The sequence below is a fragment of the Silurus aristotelis genome (genome assembly GCF_946808225.1).
Source record: "Silurus aristotelis genome assembly, chromosome: 12".
Lineage (NCBI taxonomy): Eukaryota > Metazoa > Chordata > Actinopteri > Siluriformes > Siluridae > Silurus > Silurus aristotelis.
The window spans coordinates 20,680,872-20,694,167 of NC_139585.1; the positions used below are offsets into that span (position 1 = coordinate 20,680,872).

At 35.7% G+C, this 13,296-nt stretch overlaps 1 protein-coding gene across 1 annotated transcript; it reads right to left on the reverse strand.

Moving 5' to 3' along the window:
• Nucleotides 1-920: 920 nt before the first annotated feature.
• pde6c (phosphodiesterase 6C, cGMP-specific, cone, alpha prime) lies at nucleotides 921-10,005 on the reverse strand. The gene is made up of 22 exons (XM_083555775.1): nucleotides 9,373-10,005; nucleotides 8,142-8,294; nucleotides 7,438-7,527; nucleotides 7,199-7,339; nucleotides 7,025-7,099; nucleotides 6,863-6,927; nucleotides 6,685-6,751; nucleotides 6,433-6,480; nucleotides 5,791-5,940; nucleotides 5,536-5,679; nucleotides 5,373-5,438; nucleotides 5,065-5,211; nucleotides 4,543-4,650; nucleotides 3,048-3,157; nucleotides 2,876-2,963; nucleotides 2,320-2,420; nucleotides 2,121-2,228; nucleotides 1,934-1,997; nucleotides 1,777-1,851; nucleotides 1,554-1,637; nucleotides 1,250-1,394; nucleotides 921-1,022 (listed from the first exon to the last, which is right to left on the reverse strand). Exons 1-22 carry the CDS (start codon nucleotides 9,838-9,840, stop codon nucleotides 973-975), a joined length of 2,547 nt encoding a protein of 848 aa, XP_083411901.1. The 5' UTR covers nucleotides 9,841-10,005; the 3' UTR covers nucleotides 921-972.
• Between the last annotated feature and the right edge of the window lie 3,291 nt (nucleotides 10,006-13,296).

Consider the following 13,296-nt stretch of genomic DNA (forward strand, 5'->3'; position numbering starts at 1 on the left):
GTATTGCTGCCAATGACCATTGCCAACTTCTTAAAGAAGTAGCACCAAGAAATGTGGAGCGTAAAAAATTATGCATTTTGCCCAATATGCATTCTGTCAAATACGGCAAAACTGGTAGGATGACGCTTCAAACCATAGGATGATGAGCCAAACCACATTGTGAAAGCAATCAAAGAGCTTCTTAAAGAAAAATATGACAGATTTTTCAATTACTTAAGACAATGCAGTAAAGCATCTAAAAAGGGAAACCCAGCATTTGATGATATCCATGGGTTGCAGATTTTAGGGAGTCATTAACAGCAAATAGTTGAATAGTTAATAAAATATCTTGAATTATAGTGAAGGAAAAAAAACCTAAACATTTCCATTACATCATTAATGCTTGCGTTTAAATGCACGTTGTGGTTTATAGAAGCAAAATACAAAAATGTGTTTTTTCACAATTCAACTACTTAGGTGTATCTGTGTGTGTGTGTGTGTGTGTGTGTGTGTGTGTGTGTGTGTGTGTGTGTGTGTGTGTGTGTGTGTGCGTGTGTGCGCGTGTGTGCGCGTGTGTGCGTGTGCAGTTCAAATAAATGCATATATTTTATATAAATAAATATTTAATATATAAATATGATTGACTTACTATATAAGCATTATTGACAGCTTTTTTATTCAAGCTCTTAAACAATTCCACGTAATAATTTTGCTGCTATACTGCAGCCTTTGCAAAAGTTACTGGAAGAACTGAAATATTTCCATCTTAGTTAAAAACTAAAGAAACATGAAAGAAACAACAAAACAATCACCAGACTGTACATTATATTCAAGTTGTGCTGGTGTTCCTCGTTGACACCCTTCAAAATTTGTTTTCAGAATCAGCCTTTTCTTCAATAGTAGATTTAGAGTGAATCCTGAGGTCCAAAAAGACCTTCCACCGACTTCACTTATAACTAATTGGTCAGACTCTTTTTTTTCCAATGGTTCTTTTTAAAATATGGTGCATGTTTTAGACTTCCCTCCTTCAGTAACTTCGGGTACTGAGAAAGATGGACAGGAAAAAAGAGGGGATTTATTAGAGCAAAAGAATTACGTGCTCTACTATCACACAGAAGCCGTTTGATTAAAAGTATTTTTATGTTTAACCGATACTTTAAAAAGAATTCAATAAAATCATTGGTATGCTGTTAACATGGTGGGCTATTATTTATTCATTGCCACTAAATGAATCATGTTTTTTAGGATTAATCAGTGGCTTTAAACAGACCTTTTTTGTCCTCCTGTTTCTTCTTTTCATTCTCAATCGCATCTAGTTTAGCTTGATATGCATCTGCCAGCTCTTTCCAGTGTGATCTATTGTTGTTCAGTCCATCAAACATGGGAGTGATCTCTTTATGGAATCTAGAAAATTCCTGTATGAGCAAAAAAAAAATTTCAGTTACTCCACAAGCTTTTTTTTTTTTATATATAAAAGTTAATAATAAGCAGGTATTTTAAATGTAGTTTTGCAAGCCTTAACTGAACTGAGACTGCCCAATTTACCACTGAGCAAAAAAAAAAGGCAAATTCACCTTGTACACAAATGAGCAGACAAAATCAATAAAGCCACACTGCATCTTGGGCAGCTCATCTGCCTTCCTCCGATCCATCATGGGCTGAGGAAATATTTTTCAGAAACAAATATTTATGCTGGATAAAACCTGGATAAACTATCCAAATTGAGCTTTTAGTTTTAATATACTTTATAAAATAATGATAACAATTAGGTGGAAAAAAAACATTCAAATTACTCACAATAGGTTCTTGATCAAGTACAGTCCTCTCTAGGTCTCCCTGCTCCCAGAATTCAGCAGCCACCATTAGGGCCACCTTCATAATGATCAATAAAACTATTTATAAAGTTGTTGATAAAACAAGTAAATAATTGGAGTGTATATTATCAGTGACATGCCTTGCTTTGGACCTCCCATGGTTTTGTGATGGCAGACAGGTCACACCCAGTCATCATCATTGCCCTAAGTTTAATCAGAAAGAACAAGATTATTAGCATATGTTAAAATTAATGCCCAGTATATAATATTCAATCCATTCCCAAAATATCTAGCTTTCGGCTTGAACGCAGAAGAAATGTTATTTACATGATGATTTCTTTCCTGATAGGATTGTTGGCAACAAAGTTAATGGCATCTTTTTCATCTGTCATTCCTTCTGTGGCATCAACAATCTTCTGGAACATTGTTCTTTTTCTGTGAGGTATAGAATCATCAGCACATTTAGACTAACCAATTATATTTCGGACAGACTAATGCAAATCATATTAAAAGGAACAAGACCTACTTAAAATACAATGCCAGATCAGTGGCAATGATGCAGACATCGTGTAAATGCTGTACTGTTTCAAACTGCCGTTTCTGTAGACTCTGAAATATGTTTAGGTTCTGCAGGCGAATAAAAAAAAAACATTGAAATGGATCTACATAAATATATTGCCAAACTTTGCCTCAAGGTATGGAGCACACAGGATGGTACTGCTGACTGTAGCATTATAATTTATTTTCAATATAGAGCCTAAACCTGTTCTGGCATGACAATGTCTCTGTGCAAACAAAGTGAGGTCAAAGAAAACATGGAAGAACTCTTTGACCTGCAGGGAATCCTGAACTAAACACCACTGATCACTTTTGAATGAATCAGAATACTAACTGCACCCTAGGCCTTCTTGCCCCGACATCTCACAAATCCCCAATTTGTTAGAAAGCTGTCACAATGGAGTGTTAATAACATTAAAGTGTGATTTAAATTAAGTGTGGACCACAAACCTTTGGCCACAGTGTATATAAATCTTACATTAGCTTTATATACAGAATGTGTAATACATTTTGTGTTTCCAAACCTCGTCTGCCATAAGAGTCTTGCTATATTCAAGGTGGTGCCTCTCCAGAATTGATGATCCATGAAGTCTGGCCAAAGGTGAAGCACTCCTGCAATGGAAATCGTATGATTGTGAGTGAGTCTGTGATAAAAACGGTACATATTTGTGATTAAAACAACATTCAATTTCATACTTAGTCTGATAGAGATTGTTGGTACCCCTGTGGTCAATATCATGGCAAAAAGCAGCCGCCACCATTGCAAAGGCATCAAGGTCTGAGTAATATTTTCTCAGCTTTCCGGTCTGTTTGGAGCCGACAGGTAAAGGACAAAATGACAGTGTCAGAACTAAAAAAAACAATACTTATGTAATTCTACTTAATTTAAATGACCCACCTTATCTTTTAAACTATATTTTATAGATACATCAGGGTGACAGTTTCAACTGATCATTTGAGTACACATTTGCTTGTTCTGACACAGTGTTCTGTACTCATTGTGAACTTGCACCTACTGGGATGGCCATGTGTTTGATGAGATCAAGGTTAACCTTATCCTGATAGTGTTTACATGTCTATTATACTCTGAGAGCTAGGTGGCTGATGCAGCATGACATGACTGACCTTTCTTTTGAAACTAAATAATTGTTTAAATAACACTCCTCAGTAATAACCAAACAATTTAATAAGAACATTTAAACCTGGTCATTGATGCAATTATCCTATCAGCTATTAATTTGGCAACAGCACAATGTGCAAAATCATAGAGATACAGGTAAACAGCTTTAGTTAACGTTCACATCAAACGAATGAGAATTAGGAAAATGTTATCTCAGTGACTGTCATATGTTTGTTAGTGCAAGACAGAGTAGTCCGAATGTATTAGACACTGGTGTTCTTCACACACAGTCTCTACACTTATCTAGGATGGTGTGAATAAACTCACTTAGTGATATTTCTATAAGTGAAAAATAGAAGATACAGAAGTTAAAGTAGTTCAAATAGACTTCGTTAAGCAGATCTGGTACAGCAATAATGGACCACACCAGATTCTTTTCCTATTTGCTAACAACACAAATCTGAGGTTACTATACTAAAGATGGTCTCTTTAGAATTATACAGTTACCTGGTTTGATGAAATTTAGATTTCTTCTCTGACAAAAAAATTAAAGATAAAAATTTGAACAACAGCATTAATCCATTTGATAAATATGTGCAAACCCCTTTAGGGTCACAGTTTAGCCAATATACTTATAGCACTATGTGCACCATGTTACAAAGCAAAATGCATCTAAAACCGTTTCCATGAGCCTGACTATTAGTTCAGTATTCTTCACTGGGCCTTATATTTATTAAATCTAAATACATCTTTTGGATGTGGTTGAAAGCGATTTACATTCAATACTTTTGCTGCAACTGTGTATTCAATCATGTCAACATTGACAAAAATCCCAGAGGAATGTTTTCAACACCTTGTGAAATCCATGCCATGAAGAACTGAAATATTCTGATACCAAATATGATCTTAACACAGTGTAAATAATAACTGGGGAGATAATAAATGGGGAGATTAGGGAATGTATTAAACCAGAGATTATAGAGGTTATATAACTTACCGTCTCTCAGCTGTTAAAGTACAGGTCCTGAAACAAATTAAATCTAACACTGAAAATGAATAAATATTTCTCACCTGCAGTAAACAAAACATTGTCTGACCCACATTGAAGCCATGCCTCCAGTTATGGTAAGTGATGTCTCTGTATCCCTTTCTGACTGTGTACATCCATCTAGTTAGAACCTGTGGTACGTTTTGTGAAACAAGTTACTAGGTGATACAAGCTAGATCTTCTGATTTAAGAAAAAGGAAGAAAATGTAATTCTAAGGATGTTATATAAATCTAACTAGTACAGACTGTACAGCAGTTAAACTTAATTTACTTAAAAATAAATTTAGTATTAAATACGTATTTTGAGCAAATAATCACATGCAATTACTGCTAGTTCATTTACAATCTTTGAATTTGTTCATTACAAAGTACTATGTCACTGCTGTTTTATATTAGATTGATATTATTAACAAAATAATATTATACTTATAATTCCTAACTATCCATATAACCAATTCATAAAGCAGCATGCATTTTTTAATTGTCTTAAGCGGTAAAGTGTGCATGATATTTGGAAATTTAGATTATGTGAAAATGTAACTGACCTCTGGTGGAACTTTGAACTTCTCCACCACACCAAGTTCAAAAAAACAGCGGATGCCACACTTGATAAGATCAACTTCAGACAGAGGAAAGTCACTAAAGTGAAACTCCAGCAGGTCAACATCCTTGGCTTCTGGTATGTTTGCCCTCTGTTTAAGATTATGTACAATATTTTAAACCCACTTCTGAAAATATCGCAAACTACCTTATAATCATGCTGATGAGAAACTGTTGACTAATTATAAGATGCTATAGTGAATGCTATTACTCATTTACTCAATGTAGAAAGACAAAAAAAAAAATTATTTACCAAGAGTTTGTACATTTCTTTTTGATCACATTCCTCTGGTATTTTGTTGAGCTTCTCCTTTGTGTTCTACAAAGCAAGAACAGTGCATGTAAAATGGGAACGAGTTACACTGAACTTTATTGAAAAAAAAATGATTGTACATTTCATAATGTAGTGGGCTCACCAAGATCTCCTGGACCTCATTCATGGTTGCACGCGTTTGATACAAAACCATCTCCTGAGCAATGTCTTTCTTCCACTCCATTCTGTTCAACTTATCATAAGTGTCACAGCTGAGTACAGACCATCCCAGGAATTGTGTGAGGGCCTGTGTTAGAAGATGCTTGTAAGATGAAACCTCAAAACACAGCCCTTTATCTACCAATGTCTGAAGCATTTAATTAATTGAATGGTAATGGTAATGGTAGTGTCTGTTTACCTCAGTGATTTGCTCATCTTGCTCCTCAAATGGCTTGCCATCTTTTCGGTTGAAGAAAGTGGCAATGCCTACAATTTCCTCTTTTTTGTTGACAATCGGAAGAGACAAGACATTCTTAATGACAAAGCCTGTTTCATCCACTGCTGTTTTCTGAGGTCAGAATAAGCAGGCAAAGACATTAGGAAAGTAGATCCAATTTAATAGTAAACCTCATGAGCATGTCTTTCTGTGTAAATAACAATGATCTGGCTTGAGGTTAACGTGGCATGTTTTAGATGACCAATGTCAAGCTTAGGTCAGAATGGCATGCACTGCCTGACGTATTTTGTCCAAAGTCAAAATGATATTAAAATATGCTCAATACCTCAATACCACTGCACACCTGCACTTTTTAAAACTGTATGAAATCCTTTTTATTGTGGAATCAGATGTTGCAAATATTTAATATAATCCCTGTCCCAAAGCGCATAAAGCACAATAGACGTCCCCAAAGCATAACAGAGTCTTGTTTTTGTTTTGTCACACATCTTTATATGTTCTTGTATAGACACTCAAGTATTTCATGTTATAGTTGATACAACTATTATTGTATTCACATCTATTGTGTAATTATAGTATAACAGCTGATTCTGTTCACCATACCTGGAATGTGAAGTACTCATCAGCTGCAACATTCATCATGTTACAAATCTGCAAACAGCAGCAATTTACTATTTTTTTTATTGCACAACACATTCACTTTGCACTATACACCACAGACAACCAAAGATTTTAATATTTTGAACTGTAGATTTGCGGTGATAGACCAAATGGTTACTAACATTTTTAAGAAGTTTGGTGAGTATCATGTGCATGATGTGCATGACAGTGTTGTTTTATAAGATGTGTACTTACAAAGCCATTTTCAGCTACATAGGTAGGGAGTCCACTAACAAGGGCCCAGTGATCTGCAGGAGGTCCCCTGCAAAGAAATTGAAATGCATCACAATACAACTTGGTAGGCAATTCATAGCAGAACACGTTCAGTATGCAGGGTGTACTTTGTTTTTGTTTAAATACAAATAGTACTTACGGTATGACTTTGATTTCTTCCTTAGCTTCTAAAAGATAATCAATGATTTTGTAGAAGTTTATTTCCTGTGAAGCACACAAATAAATATTTCAGTCATACTGACTGCCTAAATCTACATTTTACGTTTTAAATAAGATAAAACTGTAGTGGAAAGACACATACCCTCCCATCAGGTGTCTTGGGCCCCTTGTATGGTTCCACATCTCCCAATTTAATTGGCCACTCATCATAGAATTCCTAAACCAGATCAACACAAAGGTTGGGTTAGAAGAATATTTCAAGACTGGGAAAGATCTATGACAGCTGAGTGATGTGTGTCTGCTATGAATGACATGCCTTTTCTTTGGTCATATCCAGTAGCCCCACAGAGTATCTTTCACACTGCAGGTAGGTTCTTACAGTGTACAACACTTTGTGAAACTGTCTCTCAATGTCTGTCAATTCTTCAAATACTTTGCTGGCAGACCAGAGAAGAACCTGCAATATCAGTTAAAAAGCAATACGTGTGAGGCCTTGCCATTGACTTTATACATCATGGAAGATTTACAGGATGTTCTTGTCCACTGACGAGTTACCTGACTTCTTCTGGATTCCACATTCCACATATAATTGGTGTAATGCTGAATAACAATGACTGAGGCAAAGTTTAGGTACTTGTTGAAGAGCTTTAAAGAGAGCAAAATGTATGTTTTAATAGATTGTCTGTTTATGGCAACTGAAATAACATAAAATCTTATGATAAATGTTTAAATTGGTTTCATTTTACTAACTTGAAAAAACATAGGGAACATTGCAGCATCCCTGAAGACATTTGGTAAACAGTGCAATTGGTGAAGTATGACCGGAAACGTTTAACGGTACTGAATGCATTTCTGAATGCAGCCTGCCCGGAAAATGAGTAAGCAACTTTCCAGTTCCTAGCCTTTAAATAAACGGACTATTGTGTAGGGATGAGGTCATTTCCCAAATGAAATGTATATGACCATTTAGAACAAAGGAAGCTGTAGTTGCAACTGAATCTTCACAATCAATATAATTGCTGTCATATCAGTGTGATCATTTGATTGCAAATAATATATACTGGTGTATCTTTATACCATTAATTACTCCTACTACAATTTTCCTTGCAATTTAGCTTTGTGACAGTAGTGGGACCGTAGCACGCTAGTGTTTTTTTGCGTGTCCCTCAGTTCTTCTTACAAATGTAATATAATGTCAGCTTTGTAATGTGTAATTGTGTGACTGTTCCCAGTGCATAGTACAAACATTTCACACTTACATTTTCATCTGCTTTGGAGAATTCTGTTTCATCGACTTTGTTTATTGCCATGATAATCCCCAGCAGATCCTTTCCACACATGATGGGGGCAGCTATCATGTTTTTGGTGGTGTAGCCTGTTTGTTTGTCTACAAAGTCACTGAACCTGGGATTCTTGTTAAAAGAAAATAGTCAGATGATCATTTACTGAACATAACTGATGGCTTTATCATCACCAGACAGCATACTCAGGTGTTTCTTGTTTGAATAAAACGAATTGTAGTAAATAAACAACTAAATAAATAGAGGAATGAATAATGTGAGAACATTTATTTAACTTTCATAATAATAATTTTTTTAATTTTGATTTGTAAAACAAAATTGTTGTTGCATGCAGTCTACTTTGTTTAATGAGACATATATTGAAGACCATAATCTAAATCAAAGATCTAATGACTATTATTTATGGCTTAACATTGTAAACTAAATAAAATTTCTATTTATATCTTTTAGGATCTATTGGCTATATATGTCCAATTATTGTCTGTAGCTCAAGTAGTGTTTAATATAATTAGCTTTGGCCATTTAATGTTAAAATATTTAAAACATTTTCTAACTTAATGCTTTTATGGGTGGTGTTATATATTATTTTTTATATTTTATAGCAAATAAACATTCTCTAATGCTTTAAAGCCTTATACACTCTTCTACAAGAGTCATTTATTTGTAAAAAATAAAACAAAAAAAAGACCTCTCTAAACGTTGATATTCGAAGTTGATATTACTTCGTAAATAGCACTGTCCTAAAAGTAAAACACACTTACGTATAAGACAAAAACTTCATTTTAATTATGACAATATTTTAACAAAAGCTAGTATCTTCTAATTTTATTCTGAAATTGGAATCCATGGATGTGTAAGAGCTTGGCTTTATTTGAATAGTTTTTTCCTCAACTGGACCTTTACCAGTACAAATAGCATCTAAATTTGATATTAAATGTTCTCACCTAAAATTGCTTCTATTTTTATTTATAAACAAATAGATAAATCATATAACACTATATGTATTTGGATTTAGGTAGTAGACTTTTTTTTCCCTTTTTATGCTATAACACAATTTGTATGTTCTTTTGTTTGGCAAATTACAATCTTATGCTTGCAATTAAAAAATTATAATAATCATTGTTATAAGCATTAAACATCATGGTCAACAAAAAAGAACATTATTTTTATTTTTTGATCCTGCACTCACCTGCTTCACATCAGGTATGTTAACTCCCTTCTTGTTTGTCGCTATTTGCCCAACTATACCGATGTCAGTGGGGAACACAATTTCAGAAGATGGGTTGACCAAATTGCTCTCATATTTGGAGGTAGAAGTAATGTCAAAAAGACATGTGGCCAGCTCTGGGATTCCATTCCTAGCTCGACATATAAAGTAGCTGCATCTATCTGCATTCACTAGCATACATATTCTCTGGAGGACTGTGTGCAAGCTCTTTTCCATTACTGGTTCGCTCTGTAATTCCCTGACCAGATCAAAAATGATGGCCGCTTCTTGGATCTGAGATACATCTTTGTAGGAGGCTGGATCTTTAATATCTAGCTTCTCTGTGAAAGCAGCGGTGATGACCTCAGGCTGCATCTTCTTATCGAAATACTCTTTTGCAAACTGCGGGTTATTCTCCAAGTATTTTTCCACACTGTCCTTGTCTGCCATGTTGTATCAAGTATAATGATGTCCTTAAAAGAGATGCATCACCTGCAAGAATCTAGAAGAAGAAGAAGGAACAGTATTGCTTTCCTAATTGGACCTCTACTTCACCTAATCGCATCCTATACTATAGTGATGAATAAGGAACAAATGGCTCCTGGCCTCCTCTGTCAAGCTGGAAGACTACAGTGGCTTAGAGGCTGAAGGGATCAAAGCAACTGCTAATTAAAGTGACGTCATGACATTAAACCACTTAAGCTTTCTTAACCTACAAATCCCCATACTGATCATTTTACATTTTACAATCCAATCAGTGGCAAGTCTTCTGTTTTTGCAGTAAATGTCATGATGTGGTATGTTACACATCAACAATTTCTCTGGAATAAGGCTTAAATAGTAACAATGATTATACTTAGACCAGGGAAATTAACCTGCTTAAACCAGTTCCTCATTCTATTTCTCTGATCCTACAGGTATGTTCATAACATGTCTGAAATGAGCAATCACAAACAGGAATGCCGTTGAATTTCTTTATTTATCCTGTTAATCACAGCTAACAGTCTTGAATTTATACTAAACATAAAACTAAATCTATTATTTACTATAGAAATTTTTTCCTGGTTTAATATTAATAATTGAAGCAAAATCTGCATTCCTTTAAAGAATTGTAACAATAAAGTTAGTGTACCGTTTTGGCTTTTGCACTACCTTCATAAAAGCCTGCTGTAATTATTCCTTTTGCGCTCAAGGATTAATTTCCAACAATAGGACAAAGACTGACTCCTTATGCTTCTGATTGCAAAAATAAGGGTCGAAACGTTTTTCTATTTTTGAGGGAGGGAAAGAAGATGCTCCAAAATCAGACAGCAGAAAGCTTTGCAACTTTGGTACTTGGCACAGAAAATCCAGGATTAAACAAGAGGTGATTACTAGGATGTCCTTACTTGAATAGGTTTGAACTGGCAATTGGTTACACACTGAATTTACAGGCTGGAGCTACCAAAAATGGTCTAGCATATAAACCAGCATAGAAAAGATTTTGATTTAGGTATTTAATACCTTTCACTATTCTGATGGTCAGTACTGTAATATTAAGGTTTTTGAAAGTTGGACATAGACAATAGCTAATATAGCTAATCAGTGTCTATTGCTGTGTAGACTCCAAATGTCTCCTTTGAAAACTCTGTCTTCCATGCATCATCATTGTTCATGTTTTAGTGTAACAAATTATTCTTTTGTTTCCTTCTATTCATGCTAGTTTTATAGCAATTAAAATGCTAGTACAGTAAACAGCCATGCAGCTTTTGCACCTACAGGTGATTTCTAAAGAAAAACTGCTTAAAACATGTACAAAGCCCATGCAGCAATTACTTGTCTCTGTAATTTGTTTCTTACTTTATTACTGCTGAAGACATATAATGATACATCCCAAAATATTTTTCCCATATTTCCTCCAATAATTTCAGCGTTTGTTTGCCAAACTGCTTTTGTCTTATATCTTGTTACGTATTGCCTGTAAAGTAGTAAGGTGAATTTGACAGTTACTTTAGTACAGAGAACAGTTGGTAATATTATAAATATTTTAGAAAGTAGAACTGCAGTGGATAGCATTGTTGTCTCAGCTCCAATAGCCCTTGTTTGATCTTGTGGTTGGGCTACCATCTGTATGGAGTTCTCCCTGTGTCCAGATGTTCTCTGATACAACCCTACATCTGAAAAACATGTTGGTATGTAAATCAGCTACACTAAATTACTACATCTAATAATTACTTTTTGGTCCTTAATTACATTAAACGTTAACGTACATTAATACGTTTAAAATGTTGTGAGCACCCTTTTGATCTAATACAGCCATGAGTCTTTTTGGGAAAGATGCAACAAGTTTTTCACACCTGGATTTGGGGATCCTCTGCGATTCCTCCTTGCAGATCCTCTCCAGTTCTGTCAGGTTGGATGGTAAACATTGGTGGACAGCCAATTTTAGGTCTCTCCAGAGATGCTCAATTGGGTTTAGGTAAGGGCTGGGCCATTTAAGAACAGTCATGGAGTTGTTGTGAAGCCACTCCTTCGTTATTTTAGTTGTGTACTTAGGGTCATTGTCTTGTTGGAAGGTAAACCTCCGGCCCAGTCTGAGGTCCAGAGCACTCTGGAGAAGGTTTTCGTCCAGGATATTCCTGTACTTGGCCGCATTCATCTTTTCATTGATTGCAACCAGTCGTCCTGTCCTTGCAGCTGAAAAACACCCCCACAGCATGATGCTGCCGCCACCATGCTTCACTTTTGGGACTGTATTGGACAGGTGATGAGCAGTACCTGGTTTTCTCCACACATACCGCTTAGAATTAAGGCCAAAAAGTTCTATCTTGGTCTCATCAGACCAGAGAATCTTATTTCTCACCATCTTGGAGTCCTTCAGTTGTTTTTTAGAAAACTCTCTGCCGGCTTTTCATGCTTCCATCAGGCCACTCTGCCATAAAGCCCCAACTGGTGGAGGGCTGCAGTGATGGTTGACTTTCTACAACTTTCTCCCATCTCCTGATTGCATCTCTGGAGCTCAGCCACAGTGATCTTTGGGTTCTTGTTTACCTCTCTCACCAAGGCTCTTCTCCCCCGATAGCTCAGTTTGGCAAGACGGCCAGCTCTAGGAAGGGTTCTGGTCGTCCCAAATGTCTTCCATTTAAGGATTATGGAGGCCACTGTGCTCTTAGGAACCTTAAGTGCAGCAGAAATATTTTTGTAACCTTGGCCAGATCTGTGCCTTGCCACAATTCTAGTCTCTGAGCTCTTTAGGCAGTTCCTGAGTTAAATATATGAGTGTCACAGCAAGGGGTCTGAATACTTGAATACTCTTTTTTAATAAATATGCAACAATGTCAACAATTCTGTGTTTTTTCTGTCAATATGGGGTGCTATGTGTACATTAATGAGAAAAAAGAAATTAACTTAAATTATTTTAGCAAATTGCTGCAATATAACAAAGAGTGGAAATTTAAGGGGTCTGAATACTTTCCGTACTTTACGAATACTAGCTCACCTGGTTTGAGAACAGGTAATAACGTGCGTGCACCTACATTCCACCACGTAGGTTTCACCATTGTTTAGACACCCTAGGTAGAGGGCAGGTGCCACCCATTGTATTTTTATGACAGCGTAGCCTAGTGTAGTAAGCTAGTCTGTTGCTGTTTGTTAGTTAGGTTAAGCTTCCAAAATACAGTCTAGAGTAGACCTTTTTATTATGTTCATTTCATTGGCACTGTCCATTTCCCCCCCAGCAAATTAAATAAAATAAACTCAGCAATGTTCTGAGACTGCTTGTAAGTATATATGATGTAAAGTAGTCATGAGAAATTTGATTCCAGTATACTTGCAAAGTCTGTAAAACTGGTGTATACAAATGTACATCTGGGGATTTTTGTGCTGGTGGACTGCTGGTGGTCTGCTTAACAACAAGAAAAGACAGTT

Coding starts and splice junctions, on each gene's coding strand:
- pde6c (XM_083555775.1), bottom strand. CDS start 9,840: ATGGCAGACAAGGACAGTGTGGAAAAATACTTGGAGAATAACCCGCAG. Junction 6,928..7,024: donor CCAAGACACCTGATGGGAGG/GTATGTGTCTTT, acceptor TGTGCTTCACAG/GAAATAAACTTCTACAAAAT. Junction 5,212..5,372: donor AAGAAATGTACAAACTCTTG/GTAAATAATTTT, acceptor AATCTTAAACAG/AGGGCAAACATACCAGAAGC.